Below are 18,882 nucleotides of genomic sequence, written 5' to 3' on the forward strand. Positions count from 1 at the left end.
AACCGTGTCAAAAGCAGCTGAGAGATCTAGCAGAATCAGGACAGAGGAGAGGGAGGCTGCTCGTGCGGCATGGAGTGACTCACTGACCGAGAGAAGTGCAGTCTCTGTCGAATGGCCAGGCCTGAAGCCAGACTGGTGGGGGTCGAGCAGGTTATTCTGAGAGTAGAAAGCAGAGAGTTGGTTAGATGCAGCTCGTTCAAGCGTTTTGGATAGAAAAGGAAGGAGAGATACCGGGCGGTAGTTCTGGATGACGGAGGGGTGTAGTTTGTGCTCCTTGAGCAGCGGGGTGATGTGGTCCCTTTTGAAGGAAGAGGGGAAACATCCAGAAGACAGAGAGGAGTTCACGAGGGAGGTGACAACAAAACAAAACAAAAACCTGAAAAACTTTTCAAGCTCTTGAAAAATATACAATGCAATACCTACAGCTGCAAGCCTTTTAAAATGTTCTCTCATTTAGCCTGACAATCTGACTCCTGAAGGGGACTCGGTGATATATGCTGATGTGGCCCTGGCAACCGGAATTAGAAGATAATTAATTTGTTTTAATTTTACTGCAGATGTCCTTCGTTCAAGCAATAGCATTTTATTTTTTAGGTTCAGACAAGTCTTTCAGGGGATTTCCTTTACAGATTTCTGGGAAGAAAATGTAGTTGTGGGAATTGCAATCATCTGCTATTGTTAAAATTTGAAATGGGGAAGTGGCTATGTTTAGCTTTAGCGTCTGTGAAAAAAATGAAATGAAAATGAACTCAAATTCACTTTGGAGTAGCACCAGTAATAATAGTTTTTCATTGAAAGACACAAATGGTTATTTTTCGCTAGCTCAATGCAGGACATGCATTGCTGATTCTCTTTTTACAATGGGTTATTTAATTACTTAATTACTATTCTTCTGAGGTCTTTTTCATTAAATGTCTATTAAATTATTTTTTGTTAACAAATCAAAATGCACATATGTTTTGTGAATTCTTTATGCATTCATCAAAACCTTTTTTTTTTTTAAAACAATGAAATTTATCTTGAATGTCATGCACAGAGTGTGTTAAGTTCTTTGGGAAAGAATAGAAAATGTGGTATTGCCGCTAGTGCAAGTGGGATAATGGCGCCCTCTTGTGTCATTATAAGAAATTGCTTTTATGATTATAAAAATCTGGGATATTGATAGGAAACATGCAGAGATTTAGAAGATGTACACAAGTAAACTGAAGCAAACACTTTTTATGCCATGTGCTGTATAATTTATTCTAAATATATGGCTACATGCAAGATTAGCATTAACATAAAGGTTCTGCAAGATCCCTAACTTTGCAGTGAAATACTGAAAAATAAACAAACTGTTTCAATGAGCAAACGGCATCATTTTTGTTAAATTACACTTAAATCATTTATTAATCATACCCACTGTGTGTGTGTACGTTTGTGCATGTGTGTGTGTGTGTGCGTGTGTGCGTTTGAGTTTGCGTGTGTGTGCACCCGTGTGTGCATGTGTGTGTGTGCATGTGCGTGCGTGTGTGTTCGAGTGTGTGTGTGTGACTGAGTGTATGTGTGTGTGAGAGTGTGAGTGTGTGTGTGTGCGTGTGTGCATGTGTGTGCGCGTATGATTGTGAGTGTGTGTGTGTGTGTCCGTGTGTGCATGTGTGTGTATGTGTTTGTGTGCGTGTGCTTGTGTGTGTGTGTGCGTGCGTGCGTGCATGCGTGTGTGTAAGACCCGACAATTCATTTTTTATCCCATATGAACCTCTCCTGCACTGCAAGGGACATTCAGCAAAAATAGAAATAATACTTTCTAAATATTTTCACTCCAACAGGTTTTTGCCATCCAAGACACTTGTATTATGTATTTAAAATTTTTCAAAAACTTAATATACAAAATAATTACAAATATTAATAATATTTAATAATTCCATAATTAATAAACAATAATATAAATAATAATTAATCAATCAGTACTTCAAAACACACTTTGGTCTTAAGTATTTCGGGTGGATTGCGGCAATTTTGAACGTTAGCACACAAAAAATACAGCACAACGATCAGACGTAAAGTCTGAGGGTCGTATTACTTCTTGGTTAAGTTTTTCTATTTAGATATGACCATATTTCTGAACGGAAGTCTGTAGCGCAGATACTGTACCAGCTCAATAATTTGGTTCGCTATGGATTGTGGGAGTTAGTCAGACAGACACTGCCCAGGCTTGTTTCTCGGGGGCTGACTGAAACAGTAGACATATTGCTGCTCTCTATTCTGTAAGTAATTGACGGTATTTGATTTTCATTTACACCTGTGTCACGCCGGAAAACCATCCGCTCCTTTTAGGCAAATTCGGTCGTTGTTCCGGCTCCATGTTTTTTACCGTGTCGTTTCGCATTTTCTTGCAGATGAAGGCCGTGCAGCTGGAATTGTATTTATAGCAATGCTATCTCGCTACATGACGTTAGGTGTGATCGCAACTCCGCTCTTTAAAACAAAAAAGCGGAGAGCTTAAGAGCTAGCCAGCTAATGTCCTTGGTACAAGACGTGTGTCATGTTTACTACAAAGGCCCGTTTCATCTAGCATTCCTTTATTGTCTTAGCGTGTCTCGCTGCGATTTGTAGGTTATCACATGGGTTTTTAAAACACGGAAATGGCTTGCATGTTAGTGAATACTGATACATAAATAACTGAAATTGTCCGTGATTCTGGACTCGCAAAGCCGAAACAAAGCACTGATGCGCTGTCAGCGGTAAAAATTTATATTAAATTTTTTCCCTTTAGCTAAATAGGATAATGTTTCGAAATGAATAATTTACATTTACATAGGATGCACAGTAAGATAACATCCATGCGCTGACGTTTCAGCTTCTTGGACTTGTAAACATGCAGAAGGCAGTGATTTTGACTGACCATTTTAAGCTGAAATAAGATTAAAATGCCATTATGAATATTACTTGTACCATTAATAATGATCCTAATCAAAATAAAAATACGTATTATTTATGATATTGAAAATGTTTGATATTATGAAATGTGTAGGCTACACAAATAATTATATGCATTGTATTATATATACTGCAAATACACATACGTAATTGCAGAAAATGTTGCCACAATTTTAAATTATTGATAATAACAGCAATCATAATAATAACAGTTGTTGTTGTTGTTATTATTATTATTATTATTATGCAATATTAATAATAATAATAATAATAATAATAATAATAATAATAATAATAATATGCCTTGTATCAGTGTTCAAAATATCTTGTGAGATGTGGCAATCTAGCACAAGACTGTGAAAATGTACTACAAAATACCAGCATTTCACACATCAAATTAATGATCAGTGAGTAGCATGCAGTTGGTCTTTTGCATAACATGTGCCTTTTAAGAAAAGAAGATTGTGTCCTGCAAACACAGAACATGTGATTGTACCACATGACCTGCTGGCACAGTATTGGCTGTGAGCTCTTTTGTCATCTCCCTGCCCTGATTGGTATAATCTAATGATAACTCACAATGGGCTTGTGTTTGGAGATGCCTAAAAATAAATAAACAACAATACCATGTTTGAGTGGATATTGGGTCAATTGCAGTGTGCTCAGCTGGAGTTTGAACCCCTAGACCAATGGTAACCAACCCTGTTCCTGGAGATCTACCGTCCTGCAGGTTTTCACTCCAACCCTAACAAAGCGCACCTCATTCAACAGCTAGAGATCTCATTGAGCTGCTGATTTGTAGAGTCGGGCGTGCCAAAGTAGGGTTGAAATGAAAACCTACAGGACGGTAGATCTCCAGGAGCAAGGTTACTGCCCTAGCCCGTGTGTGTTCAGCAGTCTTGGCGTCTGTTCTTTTGGACACAGAAACTTTGGGGGTATGCGGGGGGGGGGGGGGGGGGGGGGGGGGGGGGGGGGGGGGGGGGGGGGGGCAGAGGGGCAGAGGGCAGAGCTTGTGTGCACAGACTGTCTGATCGTTACGCCTGGCTCCTGGGGAAGAGCTGGGTCATCACAGGGTGACGCAATGATACGGATAGCTCCAGTCAGGCCTGGCATCTTCAGCCCTGCACAAAAGCGGGGGTGGCAGTGTAGTGTAATGGGTAAGAAACTGGTCCTGTAACCTGAAGGTCACGGGTTCGATTCCTGGGTTGTACCCTTGAGCAAGGTACTTAACCTGCACTGCGTCCGTATATATTATCCTGCTGTGCAAATGGACGTGATGTAAATGCCATGCGAAATATTGTGTAAGTCGCTCTGGAGAAGCGCGTCTGCTAAATGCCTGTAATGTAAATGTAATGCACCCACAAAGACGGGTCCTGTGCAAACAGACACAGGAGCACACTCTGGTTTTCTGTGCAGTTGACATTGTGGGGTTAATTAATTAAATATTTCATTTTACCAACTCTACCACGTGGCAAGAATTTTAGGCTATTTTGAAATTGTGCCGCACAAGCTGCGGAATTCATTTTGGGACATCTCTAATGCGTGCAATCCTCGATGTGGGAAAAGGAGTCTGAAAAATCCAATATGGTGACTGGATGTTCTCTTGCTTACAGTTCTCAGCACAGCATGTAGAATGGACACAATTAATTAACCTGATGTAACGCCATCTTCTGTCTTTCATTCTTTAATAAAGTGCAGCATAGACACATATAAATGAACAATCCCAATTATTGTTAACTGGTTTTGAGTAAAAGAGGAACGTACAGTACATATGGTGTCGCATTGTTAACTACTTTTAAGTGTAAACAGGACAGGAGCTTCTCATATACGCACTTTTAAATATATACTGCAGTTCAGTGTGACTACACTACAGCAGATAATAAGCAATAAGCCAGAACAGATCAGTGCATGGCACGTCTTTGTTTTATATGAACCATTTACGCTTTTACACATCTGAGCGAGTGGGTAAGAGCGGGGGAGGAGTTCACATCGCCAGCGCGGGGTCCTAACTGCCGATTCCACCAGCGCGGGGTCCTAACTGCCGATTCCACCAGCGCGGGATCCTAACTGCCATTTTTGCCAGCGCGTGGGTCCTAACTGCCGGTTCCGGCATCGCGGGATCCTAACTGCCGATTCCACCAGTGCGGGGTCCTAACTGCCGATTCCACCAGCGCGGGGTCCTAACTGCCGATTCCACCAGCGCGGGGTCCTGAAAGCCGGGGGTCCCGAGGCTAACGCTAACGGCGGGCCTGTGCTAACGCTAACAGCGGGCCTGTGCTAACGCTAACAGCGGGCCTGTGCTAACGCTAACGACGGGCCTGTGCTAACGCTAACAGCGGGCCTGTGCTAACGCTAACGGCGGGCCTGTGCTAACGCTAACAGCGGGCCTGTGCTAACGCTAACGACGGGCCTGTGCTAACGCTAACAGCGGGCCTGTGCTAACGCTAACGGCCGGCCTGTGCTAACGCTGACGGCGGGCCTGTGCTAACGCTAACGGCGGGCCTGTGCTAACGCTGACGGCGGGCCTGTGCTAACGCTAATGCTAACAGCGGGCCTGTGATAGCGCTAACGGCGGGCCTGTGCTAACGCTAACGGCGGGCCTGTGCACTGTCTCCGCCCGGCAGAGTTCCAGACTGGCTGCAGCAGCACCATGTCCAGCCGCGGAGGAAAAAAGAAGACCACCAAGACGTCGCGGTCCACCAAGGCCGGCGTGATCTTCCCCGTGGGCAGGATGCTGCGCTACATTAAGAAGGGGCTCCCCAAGTACCGGATCGGCGTGGGGGCCCCCGTCTACATGGCCGCCGTGCTGGAGTACCTGACCGGTGAGAGGAGGCCGGGGCTCCGTCTGTCCATCTGTCTGTCTGTCTGTCTCTGTCTGTCTGCGTGTCTGTCTGTCTGTTTCTGTCTGTCTGTGTGTCTGTCTGTCTGTCTGCCTGCCTGTGTGTCTGTCTGCCTGTGTGTCTGCCTGTCTGTCTGTCTGTCTGTGTGTCTGTCTGCCTATGTGTCTGCCTGTCTGTCTGTCTCTGTCTGTCTGTCTGTCTGTGTGTCTGTTTGTGTGTCTGTCTGTCTGTCTGCCTGTGTGTCTGTCTGCCTGTCTGTGTGTCTGTTTGTGTGTCTGTCTGCCTGTCTGTCTGTCTGTCTGTGTGTCTGCCTGTGTGTCTGCCTGCCTGTGTGTCTGTCTGCCCGTGTGCCTGCCTGTCTGTCTGTCTGCTTGTGTGTCTGTCTGTGTGTCTGTGTGTCTGCCTGTGTGTCTGTCTGTCTGTCTGTTTGTGTGTCTGTCTGTTTGTGTGTCTGTCTGTCTGTCTGTCTGTCTGCCTGTGTGTCTGTCTGCCTGTCTGTCTGTCTGTGTGTCTGTCTGTTTGTGTGTCTGTCTGTCTGTCTGTCTGTCTGCCTGTGTGTCTGTCTACCTGTCTGTCTGTGTGTCTGTCTGCCTGTCTGTCTGTCTGTCTGTCTGTTTGTGTGTCTGTCTGTCTGTCTGTCTGCCTGTGTGTCTGTCTGTGTGTCTGTCTGTGTGTCTGTCTGCCTGTCTGTCTGTCTGTGTGTCTGTCTGTCTGTCTGCCTGCCTGTGTGTCTGTCTGCCTGTCTGTCTGTCTGTGTGTCTGTCTGTCTGTCTGCCTGCCTGTGTGTCTGTCTGCCCGTGTGCCTGCCTGTGTGTCTGTCTGTCTGTGTGTCTGTCTGCCTGTGTGTCTGTGTGTCTGTCTGTCTGTCTGCCTGCCTGTGTGTCTGTCTGTCTGTCTGCCTGCCTGTGTGCCTGCCTGTCTGTCTGTCTGCTTGTGTGTCTGTCTGCCTGTGTGCCTGCCTGTCTGTCTGTCTGCCCGTCTGTCTGTCCGTCCGTCCGTCCGTATGCCTGTCGGTCGTTCTGTTCATTCGTCTGCCTGTTCATCCGATTGAATGTCCGTCTGGCTGTCCGTCCATCCACCTGTCTGTCCATCTGACTGTCCGTCTGTGTGTTGTCCGTCTGTCTGTCCATCCGTCTGTCTGGCTGTCCGTTTGGCTATCTGTCTGTCTATCTGCCTGTCCATCTGTCTGTCTGCTCATCTGTCTGTCTGTCTGTCCGTCTGTCTGCCTGTCCATCTGTCTGTCTGCTCATCTGTCTGTCTGTCTGTCCGTCTGTCTGTCTGTCCATCCGTCTGCCTGTTCATCCCATGAACTGTCCGCCTGGCTGTCCGTACATCCACCTGTCTGTCCGTCCGTCCGTCTGTATGTCTGTCTGCTGGGCCTGCGTATTTCTCTCTGGTGCCCTTGGTGGTGTGTATGTTCTCTCTTTACTGCTGTTCCTCTGTGTGTTTGTGTGTTTGCGTGTTTGCGTGTTTGTGTGTGTGTGTGTTTGTGTGTTTGTGTGTGTGTGTGTTTGTGTGTTTGTGTGTTTGTGGTGAGAGAGCCCGTCTTTATCACACTGTTCTATCCCCCCCCCCCCCCCCCCTTTAGCCGAAATCTTGGAGCTGGCCGGGAACGCCGCGCGGGACAACAAGAAGGGACGTGTCACCCCGAGGCACATCCTGCTGGCCATCGCCAACGACGAGGAGCTCAACCAGGTGTGTGTGTGCGTGCGTGCGTGCGTGCGTGTGCGTGTGTGTGTGGGCATGTGTGTGTGTGTGGGTGTGTGCATGTGTGTGGGCATGTGTGTGTGTGTGTGTGCTTGTGTGTGTGGGCATTTCTATGTGTGTGTGTGTGTGTGTGTGTGTATGCGTGTGGGTGTTTCTGTGTGTGCGTGAGTGTGTGTGTGTTTGTTTCAACCATAATTCTAATTCAGCCTAACCCTGGCACACTAATTTGCATTTCAACTTGATCTCTTGCTGTTGAGTGAGGTGTGCTTAGTTAGGGTTGGAGTACAAACCTACGGGACAGTAGATCTCCAGGCGCAGGGTTGGGCAGCCCTGCTCTAGGGGTCCTGCCGCACAGTCGCAGGTCTCCGCTCACCCGGAAACTCTCCCGTGTCCCGTCTGCAGCTGCTGAAGGGCGTGACCATCGCGGCGGGGGGGGTCCTGCCAAACATCCACCCCGAGCTGCTGGCCAAGAAGAGGGGCAGCAAGGGCAAGCTGGAGGCCATCATCACCCCGCCTCCCACCAAGAAGTCCAAGACGTCGCCCGCCAAGAAGTCCGCCGCCAAGAAGGCTGGAGGGAAGAGGGGGCCCGGGAAGGCCAAGGTACCGGGGGACACACGGGCACCGTGCGTTTTTAACAGCTGTAGGAGGATAAACCACAGCATGTGTAGGCTCAACACAGGGCCTAATTTGTGTTGTTCGTGTGTTAAATCACAAGCCGTGGGAGCGAGCCGTGATAAGTGCAGTGTTTTATCAGGCAAACTGTGGATTGTTTGTTTTTTCCCCAGAAGAAGCAGGGGGAGGTGAGCAAGGCCGCCAGCGCGGACAGCACAACGGAGGGAACCCCGGCCGATGGCTTCACCGTCCTCTCCACAAAGAGCCTGTTCCTGGGCCAGAAGGTACCGGCGTTCCGTAGGGCTGTGTATTGGCAAGAATCAGGCGATACTATACATATCATAATATAGGGGTACGATTCAATATATTGCGATATATTGCGATACCGTAAGCAAGGCGATATATTGCTATTTTTTAAATGTAATTTTAGGAAAACTGTCATAGTGTAAAGAACACACCACCATATGCATAAAATCTGAATTAAAAAAAAGTTTACTAGTTTACAGTCAAATGGCTGAAGGTAGATTACAACACTGCCATCTAGCGGCCGGGGGTTTAAACACAACACAAAATGAACCACTGTCTGCCACAAATCTTTGCATGTAAACTATTAATTAAAAATCGATACAGTGTTTTTGAGAATCGGTACAGTGTCCCAAAACATAATATCGCGATACTCAAGTGTATCGATATTTTCTTACACCCCTGCCGTTTAGCCACACAGCTAACTGCCACCGCTAACCGCCACCGCTAACCGCTTCCGCTAACTGCCTCCGCTAACCGCCACCGCTAACCACCACCGCTAACCGCCGCGGAGCTCATCCGGCCGGCAGGCGGGACAACAGCAGCTCGTGTTGTCAGGAGGAGAAACCGCCCATACCCGCCACACGTTCCCCGCTGTAGCTGGGGTGTCAGCGGCACGTTAGACGTGTTAATGGGAGGGTGGCTATGATCTGCAGTGCAGACTCTGTTAGTGTACGCTGCTCTACGGGACCGCCCTGCAGACCTGCTCCTGGAGAGCTGCAGGTCCTGCCGGGGTGTGTTCTGCTCTTAATTGATCCGTAAAAGCAGATGATAGCTGTACATGTACACACTTACACGTACGCACACACACACACACACACACACAAGACACACACAGTCACACTCAACACACACACACACACGCACACACACACACACACACACACACACACACACAAGACACACACACACACAGACTCAGACACACACAAGCGCACATTCTGAGGTTTGCAAATGCGGTTAAGAGTTAAGGTGCCCGCCTTTTCCCGAGAAATCTGTTTCCAAGTCACCGTTTTGCTAGTGAACTGCCATTTCCTGTTTTCAGGCCAGGGGTTGTGTGAAAAGTAGTCGTGCCAGTGCAGTAGGTATTGTACCTGCCATAGAAAGGCTTGAATGAATGCCGTGTTGACTTTACCTGCCCATTGTTTTCACTGTTTCTGAGGCCTCCTGGGGTCACTCTCTACACCCCCGGCCACACCCCCGGCCACGCCCCCGGCCACACCCCTGCTGTGAAGGCAACTCCCTGCTTTCTGTTTCCTCTTTCACATGCCAGTTTATTCGAGCCTTACACACTTACATAACCAGCCAGGCTTAAACCAAGCTGCTTAACACCATCCTTACACACTTACATAACCAGCCAGGCTTAAACCAAGCTGCTTTCCTCCATCCTTACACACTTACATAACCAGCCAGGCTTAAACCAAGCTGCTCACCTCCATCCTTACACACTTACATAACCAGCCAGGCTTAAACCAAGCTGCTTACCTCCATCCTTACACACTTACATAACCAGTCAGGCTTAAACCAAGCTGCTTACCTCCATCCTTACACACTTACATAACCAGCCAGGCTTAAACCAAGCTGCTTACCTCCATCCTTACACACTTACATAACCAGTCAGGCTTAAACCAAGCTGCTTACCTCCATCCTTACACACTTACATAACCAGCCAGGCTTAAACCAAGCTGCTTAACACCATCCTTACACACTTACATAACCAGCCAGGCTTAAACCAAGCTGCTTACCTCCATCCTTACACACTTACATAACCAGTCAGGCTTAAACCAAGCTGCTTACACACACACTAGCTGCTGACCTGCTGATGCTTTTGAAAGCAAATTTGTTTTTATTTTTATTTTTTGTCCAACATCCGGCCTGCAATTTGCCAAAATTTTTATTTGCTGCAGCGGTGCTCTGTGTAGTAAGAAAAGCTTTGCCCGCACCAAGCTTGGAACGCGGAAAGAAAATGTACAAAATTCATTTCCTGAGAAGGAGATGAAGCTCTATTAAAAATGATTTGAATCTTGGGTTCTGGCCTGTAGGTTGTCCAGCCTTTAGCAATCCAGAGGGTTAGCAATGCTGGCACGTAAATGCAAAAGTTGTTAGAATTGCAAAAAAACAATTTTAAATAAATAAATCTACAGTCGTGACAGTGACTCCTCTGAGCTGCATGTGCTGACATTAGAGGGCTGATTCAGTCAAACCGCACAGCAACAAGCACTTTTTGTATTGTTCAACATTTCTTCTAATCTTCAGTTGCTTATTTGAACATTAAGCAGGGACAGTCACGCATTGTCTGCTTCATCTGATTAACACTGGCAGCAGTGTGTTTAAAAAAAGAGTAGTTCTTAAAATGGAGTCACTGAACACAAGGGGAGCTTGTGAGTGTAATTAAATATAGTAATCATTTATTTTGTTTTTAAAATTAAAATAAGGACTTGAAACCAGCATTGCTTCCCCAGCTGGCTGAAAATAAATAGTGAACCTAAAACTGATAAAAGCAATGATTTATTTTTCAAAGGTTTTTTGAGCCCCTGCATTGTCCACTGTTGATAATTTAGCATGACGCTTCAAGTGAAGACATCAATCTGGATAATTCACAAGCTCAGAAACCATAGATACTGACCAATCAAATGAGAGATTCCACTGGAGATCTCTCATTGGCCCAGTTATGCTATAATGCAAATGTGCTGGGGGGGAGGAGGGGGGAACCTGCAAATTGTGCTTAATGTGTCCTTTATGTCACCCCCCCCCCCTTTTGGTAACCAGACTTTTATTTTGTGCTGACACCCGGACGTTCGCGCTTTTAATTGCCTTTAATTTCCCCCAATCTCACGCTTGCGTTTGTCCTTCTTCTAACGGCTCTGCTTCCTTCTTCCTGTCCCGCTGCATGTTCTCCTTCCTTTCAGCTCAACCTCATTCACAGTGAAATCAGTAACTTGGCTGGATTTGACGTGGAGGGTGTAGTCAACCCCACCAATGCTGACATTGACCTTAAAGATGATCTAGGTGAGCCCCCCAGCTGGCCTGCTTGGATTTGAAAAATCCTTGGAAGAAAGGAGAAATACCATAGATGCAAAAACACCTTCGTAGCGTTAAATGCATCTTTTAGCGCCTCGCACGCTAACACGATCTTTATTAGAATACGTTTGTGTCACTTGAGTGCTCATCCACGTGGAAAGCCACTGAAGACACACTTTTGGGTGGGTGGGGTGGCGGGGTGGGGGGGGGGGAGGACACAGCCGGTGACCCAGGGCTGTGCACGCTTTCAAGGATTTAGTCAAATCTGTGCAGCGCGGTGTGTAAACTCCTCCAGCGTGTGACGGGTGTGAGAGTGCGTGTGAGCGCTGAGAGGGGGCGGGGTCTGCTCGGGGCCGTCCCGCCCTGCTGCAGCCATCACCCCCCCCCTCCCCCCCTTCTGTGCCCTCAGACGCACCGAGGAGGAGCGCTCTCACCGTCTCATCTTTATCTCTTTATCTCTTTATCGTTTTCTTTATCTCTCCCTCTGCCTCTGTCCCTTTTTTCCCTCCTGCCCTCTCACTCCCTCTCTTTTTACTTCCCTCTATTCCACTCTGTTCCTCCCTCCCTCTCTCTCCTTCTCTCCTTCCGTCCCTTCCTCCCTCTCTCCCTCCTCTCCCATTCGCTTCCTCTCTCCCCCTCCCCTTCTCTCCCTCTTTCTCTCTCCTGTCCTCTCTCCCTCCCTCCCTCTATCATACCCTTCCTTTCTCCCTCCCTCTCTTTCCACTCCCTCTCTCTGTTTCCCTCGCTCCATCCCTCCCTCCCCTCCTCCCTCCCCTCCCTTCATCTCTCTCCCCATTCTTCTCTCCCTCTTCCTCTCTCCCGCCCTCTCTCTCCCACCCCCCCTCCATCCCTCTCTCTCTCCTGCCCTCTCCCTCTCTCTCTCTCCCCCCTCCTCTGACCCCCCACCCCCCTACGGTACCTCTTCCACTGTGTTTGACTCCATTTTGTTGTGGCTGTTGTTTGTTGTTGTTGTTGTCATTGTTTGTAGTTGCAAGTTGTGCAAGCTGACATTGCCACCATCGACAGCGACGCTGTTATTCACCCGACCAATTCTTCCTTCCATACGGGGGGTGAAGTAGGTAATGGAGCCTTCGCCTCGGTGGGGGTGGGACTCTGTGTGCACCGACGCCAGCCATGGCCCTCCCATGATGCATCTCTTCCAGCCCTGAGCCGCTCGTTTAAGGGCAAAGATCTGAAGCCCCACTGCCTGCATGTAAACTATGTATACAGAGTAATATATGCTAATGTCTGCCATCTATTATACCTCATAACAGTGGTTTCCAACCCTGTTTCAGATCTATCGTCCTGTAGGCTTTCACTCCAACCCTGAGAAAGCACACCTCATTCAGCTGCTGGAGATCTCATTGAGCTGCCCATTAGCAGAATCAGGTGTCCTAAATTAGGGTTGAAATGAAAACCTACAGGATGATAGATCTCCAGGAACAGGGTTGGGTACCACTGCCATATAATGCAGGCATGTACAAAATAAAGATAAAAATAGGTGGACTAAATTATTCCAACTACATCTATTTCATAAATTTAATATCATATATAGCAATGAATGGATTTGGATTGGGCATATAAGACAATTTCTGAGGAACAGAACATTTCTTTCTTGCTTTGTATTTTTTGCCCTTTTGAACTCTGGGCTAGACAGTGGCTATGTGTGTGTGTTCAGTTTAGTGGAAGGGCAGGAAGAACATGCGTCATCGCTTAGCATACCACAGGCTTGAGTGAAGGCTGTGCCACGTCCATTGTGCCAGGTCACCCTTACTGCTTCCTGCTTCCTGTCTGTGGCCGACATGCTCACGCCCACGGCGATCGTCTTCCTCCTCTCTGGGTGTCACACTCCGCTGCTTCCTGTCATTGAAGATGAGGCTTCTGGGAATTGTAGTTGATGGGAGACATATCTTAAGACCGGCTGAGATCTTTACATTAGGCCAAGGGTGTCAAAGTCCAGTCCTGGAGGGCCGCAGTGCGTGTGGATATTTGGGGTTTCCTGTCAATCAACAGCTAGTTTTGGCTTTGAGAACAGTGTTGTGTGGACTCTTTAGTCACTCAGTAATATAAATTAATCACTCGTTCTGAAACGCACCAAATCCAGCGGATACTGCAGCCCTCCAAGTTTGGAGTTTGAGTCCCCTGCTTTGGGCCAAAGCGAAAACATTGCTCCAGAAGCACAGGAGTTGGAATCTGAAGTAAACGTGTCGTTTCCACGTGCATTCTGGGAGAAGGGAAGCCTAGCAGAGAGCAGTGGAGTGTGTTTCCGTAGCGATCGGGAGGGACCGGAGGAACGCGAGTCCGACGGCTTGCTGTGTTGTCCTGCTTGTCCCTGGTTCAGATGCGGCTGCTTCACCGTCTGTGCTTCTGTCCGTCCGTCTGTCTGTCTGTCCAGCCCTGCTGCCGGACGCCTAACTGTCCAGAAATCTCCTCCTTTCACAGGTAGCGCCCTGGAGAAGAAGGGAGGGAAGGAGTTTGGGGAGGCCGTTCAGGAGCTGCGCAAGAAGAACGGCCCCCTAGAGGTGGCAGGAGGTAAGGGCCTTGCTCTGATTGGGCAGGGGGCGGGGCTTGTTTCTGCAGGTGAGGTTTGACACCTCCCTAGAGGTGGCAGGAGGTAAGGGCCTTGCTCTGATTGGGCAGGGGGCGGGGCTTGTTTCTGCAGGTGAGGTTTGACACCTCCCTAGAGGTGGCAGGAGGTAAGGGCCTTGCTCTGATTGGGCAGGGGCTGGGGCTTGTTTCTGCAGGTGAGGTTTGACACCTCCCTAGAGGTGGCAGGAGGTAAGGGCCTTGCTCTGATTGGGCAGGGGGCGGGGCTTGTTTCTGCAGGTGAGGTTTGACACCTCCCTAGAGGTGGCAGGAGGTAAGGGCCTTGCTCTGATTGGGCAGGGGGTGGGGTTTGTTTCTGCAGGTGAGTTTTGACGCCCCCTAGAGGTGGCAGGAGGTAGGGGCCTTGCTCTGATTGGACAGGGGGCGGGGCTTGTTTCTGCAGGTGAGGTTTGACGCCCCCTAGAGGTGGCAGGAGGTAAGGGCCTTGCTCTGATTGGGCAGGGGGCGGGGCTTGTTCCTGCAAATGTGGTTTGAAACCTCCCTGTGGGTGTGCCACACATTTTCTTTTTACATTTTTTTCCTCCCCTATTTTAAACCAACAGTTATAGCTTTGAGTTTAGCGCCTGTATCCCCTTGGAGGGCTGGTACAGCTGAAGCACATGAAGCAGGTCACATGGTCCATTAGAGAGGAGCTAGCACAGGTTGAAGTAGCGGCCTAGATCCCCTAATGACGTCCGGTTGCCAATGGGAAGGAACAGTCTCCGTGGTAACTGGAGGAGTTCTGGCCTGAAACCCACCCTGCACTGGCTGGGACTAAAACTATTTCTCTGCAGATTCTCGGTCGTAGTTGGCCGGTGACACTCGCGGCTCAAAGCTGAGATGTCTGAACTACAGGACCCAGCATGCACTCCTGGGAAGTGGCTTTACTGACCGAGCCACTTGGGATCCAGGTTAATCGACATTAGTACTGCAGCCTCCTGGTGCTGTTGGGCTGCGGGAGCTTGGATCTGCCAGATGTAGAGGGCAAGGAGGAGCCGGAGTACAGAGTAAAATGTCTGGTGTTAATTCAAATCTAACAGAGTTAATTCAACTCTTAACAGAAAATAGTTATCTGTTATGGCTTCAATTAACACTGCTAGAGTTGAAATAACACTGGACATTATAATGTGCGCATTCGCTGCATCCCTAAAGGGCTGATCTCTTAATCTGTCAGACTTTACACAACACCGTATCAGACGCGTTTCTCAAACTGCCGTCGCCCGCTGAAAGTGTAAGTGTGTTTTTGGCGATGGCCCAGTGCAGCCTTACCTGCTGAGTCATGAATGACGCAGAAGGAGAGGTGGATTCACTGAATCAAGCCGTCATGCCACAGAGGCTAGTTTAGAAGAGTGTGTTAGTGTGAAAGCTGCAAGCTAACATGAAGGTAATTACACTACTTCCATGGTAATTCCAGCATAGTGCCCCTTTGAAACCTTCGTCCCCTGGAGCAACAAGCACTTAGACGCAAATGTCATTGATCGGAATGAGCAGCGATGATTGCGCAACGCAGCCTCAGCTTCGCTCATTGATGGACGTTGATGGACGTGCTGGTGTTGTCGTGGAGACTGCAGACCAAGCCCTCCTATGATTGCTCAGGTCTGCCGGGTCTTGTTGAATTAGCTCGACTGCAGTGGTAAAGAGGAGCTGTCTGTGAGCCAGATAGGGAGCGTTGTGCTGCTGAGCGGGAGGCCGCGGGTTCGAGGGGGAAGCAGCAGCCTGTATGTAAACAGGCAGCGCTGGAGAGGCTTGCTAACACGCTGTGGCATGCTGGTCTTCGGGTCATTAAGGCCCTTTTTTTTAAAAAAAGAAAAAAAGAAAATTGCTTTAAAATCAGCTTTTCTAAAAAAAAAAAAAAGCTTTTGACTTTGCCGGCACATGCAGTAATGCTGGTGCCCCAGGACAGATTTATCTTTTTCCAACTGAAGCTAAAATGTCTTAAGTGTGAGAATAATTGTTAACTTGGAGGGCACAAGAGTTCTTCGCTGAGTTAACCCAAAGATCGCTCTCCTAGGAAGTAAAAAAAAACAACAATGGCCAATGTTATTTACATAAAAAAGGACACCAAAGCCAGCGCTTGCACTGTGTTGCAGTTTCTGATTCTCCTGCCGGGATATTTTAAAAACCCTTCCAAATTACTGATGTATAAAAATATAATAACAAATGAAGGAATGGTGGAGTTGAAAAGCGACAAAGAGTGAAATACTCGAGGTGCGCTTTAAAGTAATTAGAGCCGCTTTGCTCCAGACACTCTTGATATTCCGTCCGTTCCGCTGTCTCCAGCGCATCTGGGCATTTCAGTGCACTTTCTGAATTTAAGTCCAACTGAAACTCAGTCCCCCTTGGGCTGTAATTATGCTCAACTGACTCGCTTCTCACTTCATATCCTTCCAGCATTTCGGCGAAGGGAAATAATAATATGTTGCCCATTATGACGGGACCCTTTCCAAGGGGTTATGAATAACAGATTTCTCTCAGTCTGTCTTTCATGTGGGATCCAAAAACTTGAGCCCTTCGTTCGAAGTTCTTCTCAGTCTCTGGCCAGTCAAAGTGCCATTTCTGCAACATTAAACATTATTCCAGTTTTTTTTTGCTTTCTTGTTCTCCCAGACTAGTGTTCTCTTCCTGACACTGAAGGTGTCAGTCACAAGCTGAATACTGACACTTTCAGTCCTGTGTGCCGTCTGTACCCAATGTCTGTATCCTGTGTCTGTTCCCTATGTCTGTACGCTGTCTGTACCCTGTGTCGGTGCCCTGTCTGTACCCAATGTCTGTACTGTACATCTGTACCCTGTCTCTGTACCCTATGTCTGTACTCTGTCTCTGTAGCCTGTCTGTACCCTATGTCTGTACCCTATGTATGTACCCAATGTCTGTTCCCAGTGTCTGTGCCCAGTGTCTGTACCGTACAGTATGTCTGTGATAAATTGATAAAGGCCTGTATAGAATATCTCTCACTCACTCTCTTTTTCTCTCTCTCCCTGCCACCTCTCTCTCTCTCTCTCTCACCTGTCTCTCCCTCCCTCCCCTTCTTCTCTCTTTCTCTGTCTCTCCCTGTCTCTTTTTGTCTCTCTCACCCTCCATGTCTCTCCCTCTCCTGTCTCTCCCTTCCTCACCTCTCCCTCTCTCTCTTTATTCCCACCTCCTCTGTCTCACACCCTTCCTCACCTCTCCCTTTCTCTCTCACACCCTTCCTCACCTCTCCCTCTCTCTCTCACACCCTTCCTCACCTCTCCCTCTCTCTCTTTATTCCCACCTCTCCCTCTCTCTCTCACACCCTTCCCGCGCCAGCCGCCCTGACCTCCGGCTTTGGGCTTCCCGCCAAGTTTGTGATCCACTGCCACAGCCCCGGCTGGGGCTCGGACAAGTGCGAGGAGCTGCTGGACAAGACGGTGAAGAACTGCCTGGCCCTGGCCGACGAGAAGAAGCTCAAGTCCGTGGCTTTCCCCTCCATTGGCAGCGGAAGGTAGGGTCTCCATGGCAACCGCCTCCAGTGAGCGTCTCCATGGCGATTCTCCAGCACTGGCTCCTATTTATTTTTTTTAAGTTGTTTTCAGCATTATTGTATTGGAATAAATCTGTTATAAGTTTATTATATTGTGCTATAATGCATGACGCATAATACCATTTTTTTTTTTTACCATGTCCTTGGTTCTTCAGTGATTCGTCAGTACCCATGAATTTCTAAAGTAGAGGTGGTACCCACTGTGTGATGTCATCAATCAGTCAATCGGCTTTTACTTCGTACAGGAGTGTTTAAAAACACGTCTGTCAGACAGTGTTTTACAGTGGGTAGTTTTTAAGGGAATATAAAAACAAAAGATAAATGAATAATAAATCAAATCGCTAAAATGTGTATTAGGATTCACACAGCACAGTGGACAGAATTCGTTTTATTTTTTTTTAAACACATTTCTGTTTTGCGTCTCTGCTCTCGCAGGAATGGCTTCCCGAAGCAGACAGCCGCCCAGCTCATCCTGAAGGCCATCTCCAGCTACTTCGTGGCCACGATGTCCTCTTCAATCAAGACGGTTTACTTTGTGCTGTTCGACAGCGAGAGCATAGGGATCTACGTGCAGGAAATGGCCAAGCTTGATTCCAACTAAACATTTGCCCCCACCTCCCCCAATTTATAGGCTAATTTCAGTTTTTCTGATGAGAAAAAAAAATTACCCTTATCAGGAGAAAAACCTTATTAAAAAAATCATTAATAACTTGTTTTTAAACTTTATTCTGGCTAAATCTTTTGAGCAAATGTATAAAAAAAACACATTTCCTATAAATGTTGTTGACACTGACATCTGGTTTGAGTTGCACTGTTTCCATGGTGGTACATGAAATGGTTTGTCATTTATGTGGTATTTCTAGAAATCTTTTTACTGAAGGCTAGAATTGCATTCCGAGTGTTTGCAATACTGTGATCTTTTGTCCGGAAAGGGATCTGGCAGGTACATTTTTGTATTTGTATTGTGCTACTATGTGTTTCGTTGATTTCTAGTTGTTCTTTTTGATAGGTGCAGTCGCAGCCTTTTGTGTTCATAATGTGTATTATTGTTAGACTTGGAGTGTATGTAAAATGTTTTAGTAAAATATTGGAATGTGACAATGTTTTGGACTTATTTCATAATTTCTCTTTTGTTTTTACCTATGTATGAAGTGCAACTACTACATTATCAATTGCAGCTACATATCATGAGAAATCAATACCTTAAATAGACTGCTCATTGTGTCAGACTTCCTGACCGTCAAAGGTCAGCATGAAGGTGTGATTTCCAATGCCACCAGTAGGTGTCACTCTCTGTTTAAGCATCATTTTCTAGAATGGCGGACTGATGTCATAAACTGAGACATTTCACTTGCAGCACTTCTCCCTCAAGTATTCCAATTTACTGGTGAG

At 47.4% G+C, this 18,882-nt stretch overlaps 1 protein-coding gene across 3 annotated transcripts; it reads left to right on the top strand.

Annotated features, from left to right (window-relative positions):
- Positions 1 to 2,088: 2,088 nt before the first annotated feature.
- On the top strand, positions 2,089 to 18,588 carry LOC118236388 (core histone macro-H2A.1). 3 transcript variants are annotated; one of them, XM_035434719.1, is made up of 9 exons: positions 2,089 to 2,246; positions 5,544 to 5,741; positions 7,348 to 7,454; positions 7,869 to 8,066; positions 8,252 to 8,362; positions 11,291 to 11,390; positions 13,845 to 13,934; positions 17,277 to 17,451; positions 17,926 to 18,588. In XM_035434719.1, the coding sequence occupies exons 2-9, from the start codon at positions 5,570 to 5,572 to the stop codon at positions 18,089 to 18,091; spliced, it is 1,119 nt and encodes a 372-aa protein (XP_035290610.1). In that variant the 5' UTR covers positions 2,089 to 2,246; positions 5,544 to 5,569; the 3' UTR covers positions 18,092 to 18,588. The 3 variants fall into 3 exon arrangements, with proteins under 3 accessions (XP_035290610.1, XP_035290611.1, XP_035290612.1); XM_035434720.1 differs by lacking the exon at positions 11,291 to 11,390 and adding an exon at positions 12,391 to 12,481; XM_035434721.1 differs by lacking the exons at positions 11,291 to 11,390; positions 17,926 to 18,588 and having other exon boundaries at positions 17,277 to 17,413.
- Positions 18,589 to 18,882: the final 294 nt, after the last annotated feature.

Source organism: Anguilla anguilla, chromosome 9 (assembly GCF_013347855.1).
Source record: "Anguilla anguilla isolate fAngAng1 chromosome 9, fAngAng1.pri, whole genome shotgun sequence".
Lineage (NCBI taxonomy): Eukaryota > Metazoa > Chordata > Actinopteri > Anguilliformes > Anguillidae > Anguilla > Anguilla anguilla.

Bases quoted from the DNA above. Each gene is read 5' to 3' on its own strand.
- LOC118236388 (XM_035434719.1), top strand. From the start codon at position 5,570: ATGTCCAGCCGCGGAGGAAAAAAGAAGACCACCAAGACGTCGCGGTCC. The intron at 5,742-7,347 runs GTGAGAGGAGGC...CCCCCCCTTTAG, and splicing joins CGTGCTGGAGTACCTGACCG to CCGAAATCTTGGAGCTGGCC. The intron at 8,067-8,251 runs GTACCGGGGGAC...TTTTTTCCCCAG, and splicing joins GGGGGCCCGGGAAGGCCAAG to AAGAAGCAGGGGGAGGTGAG.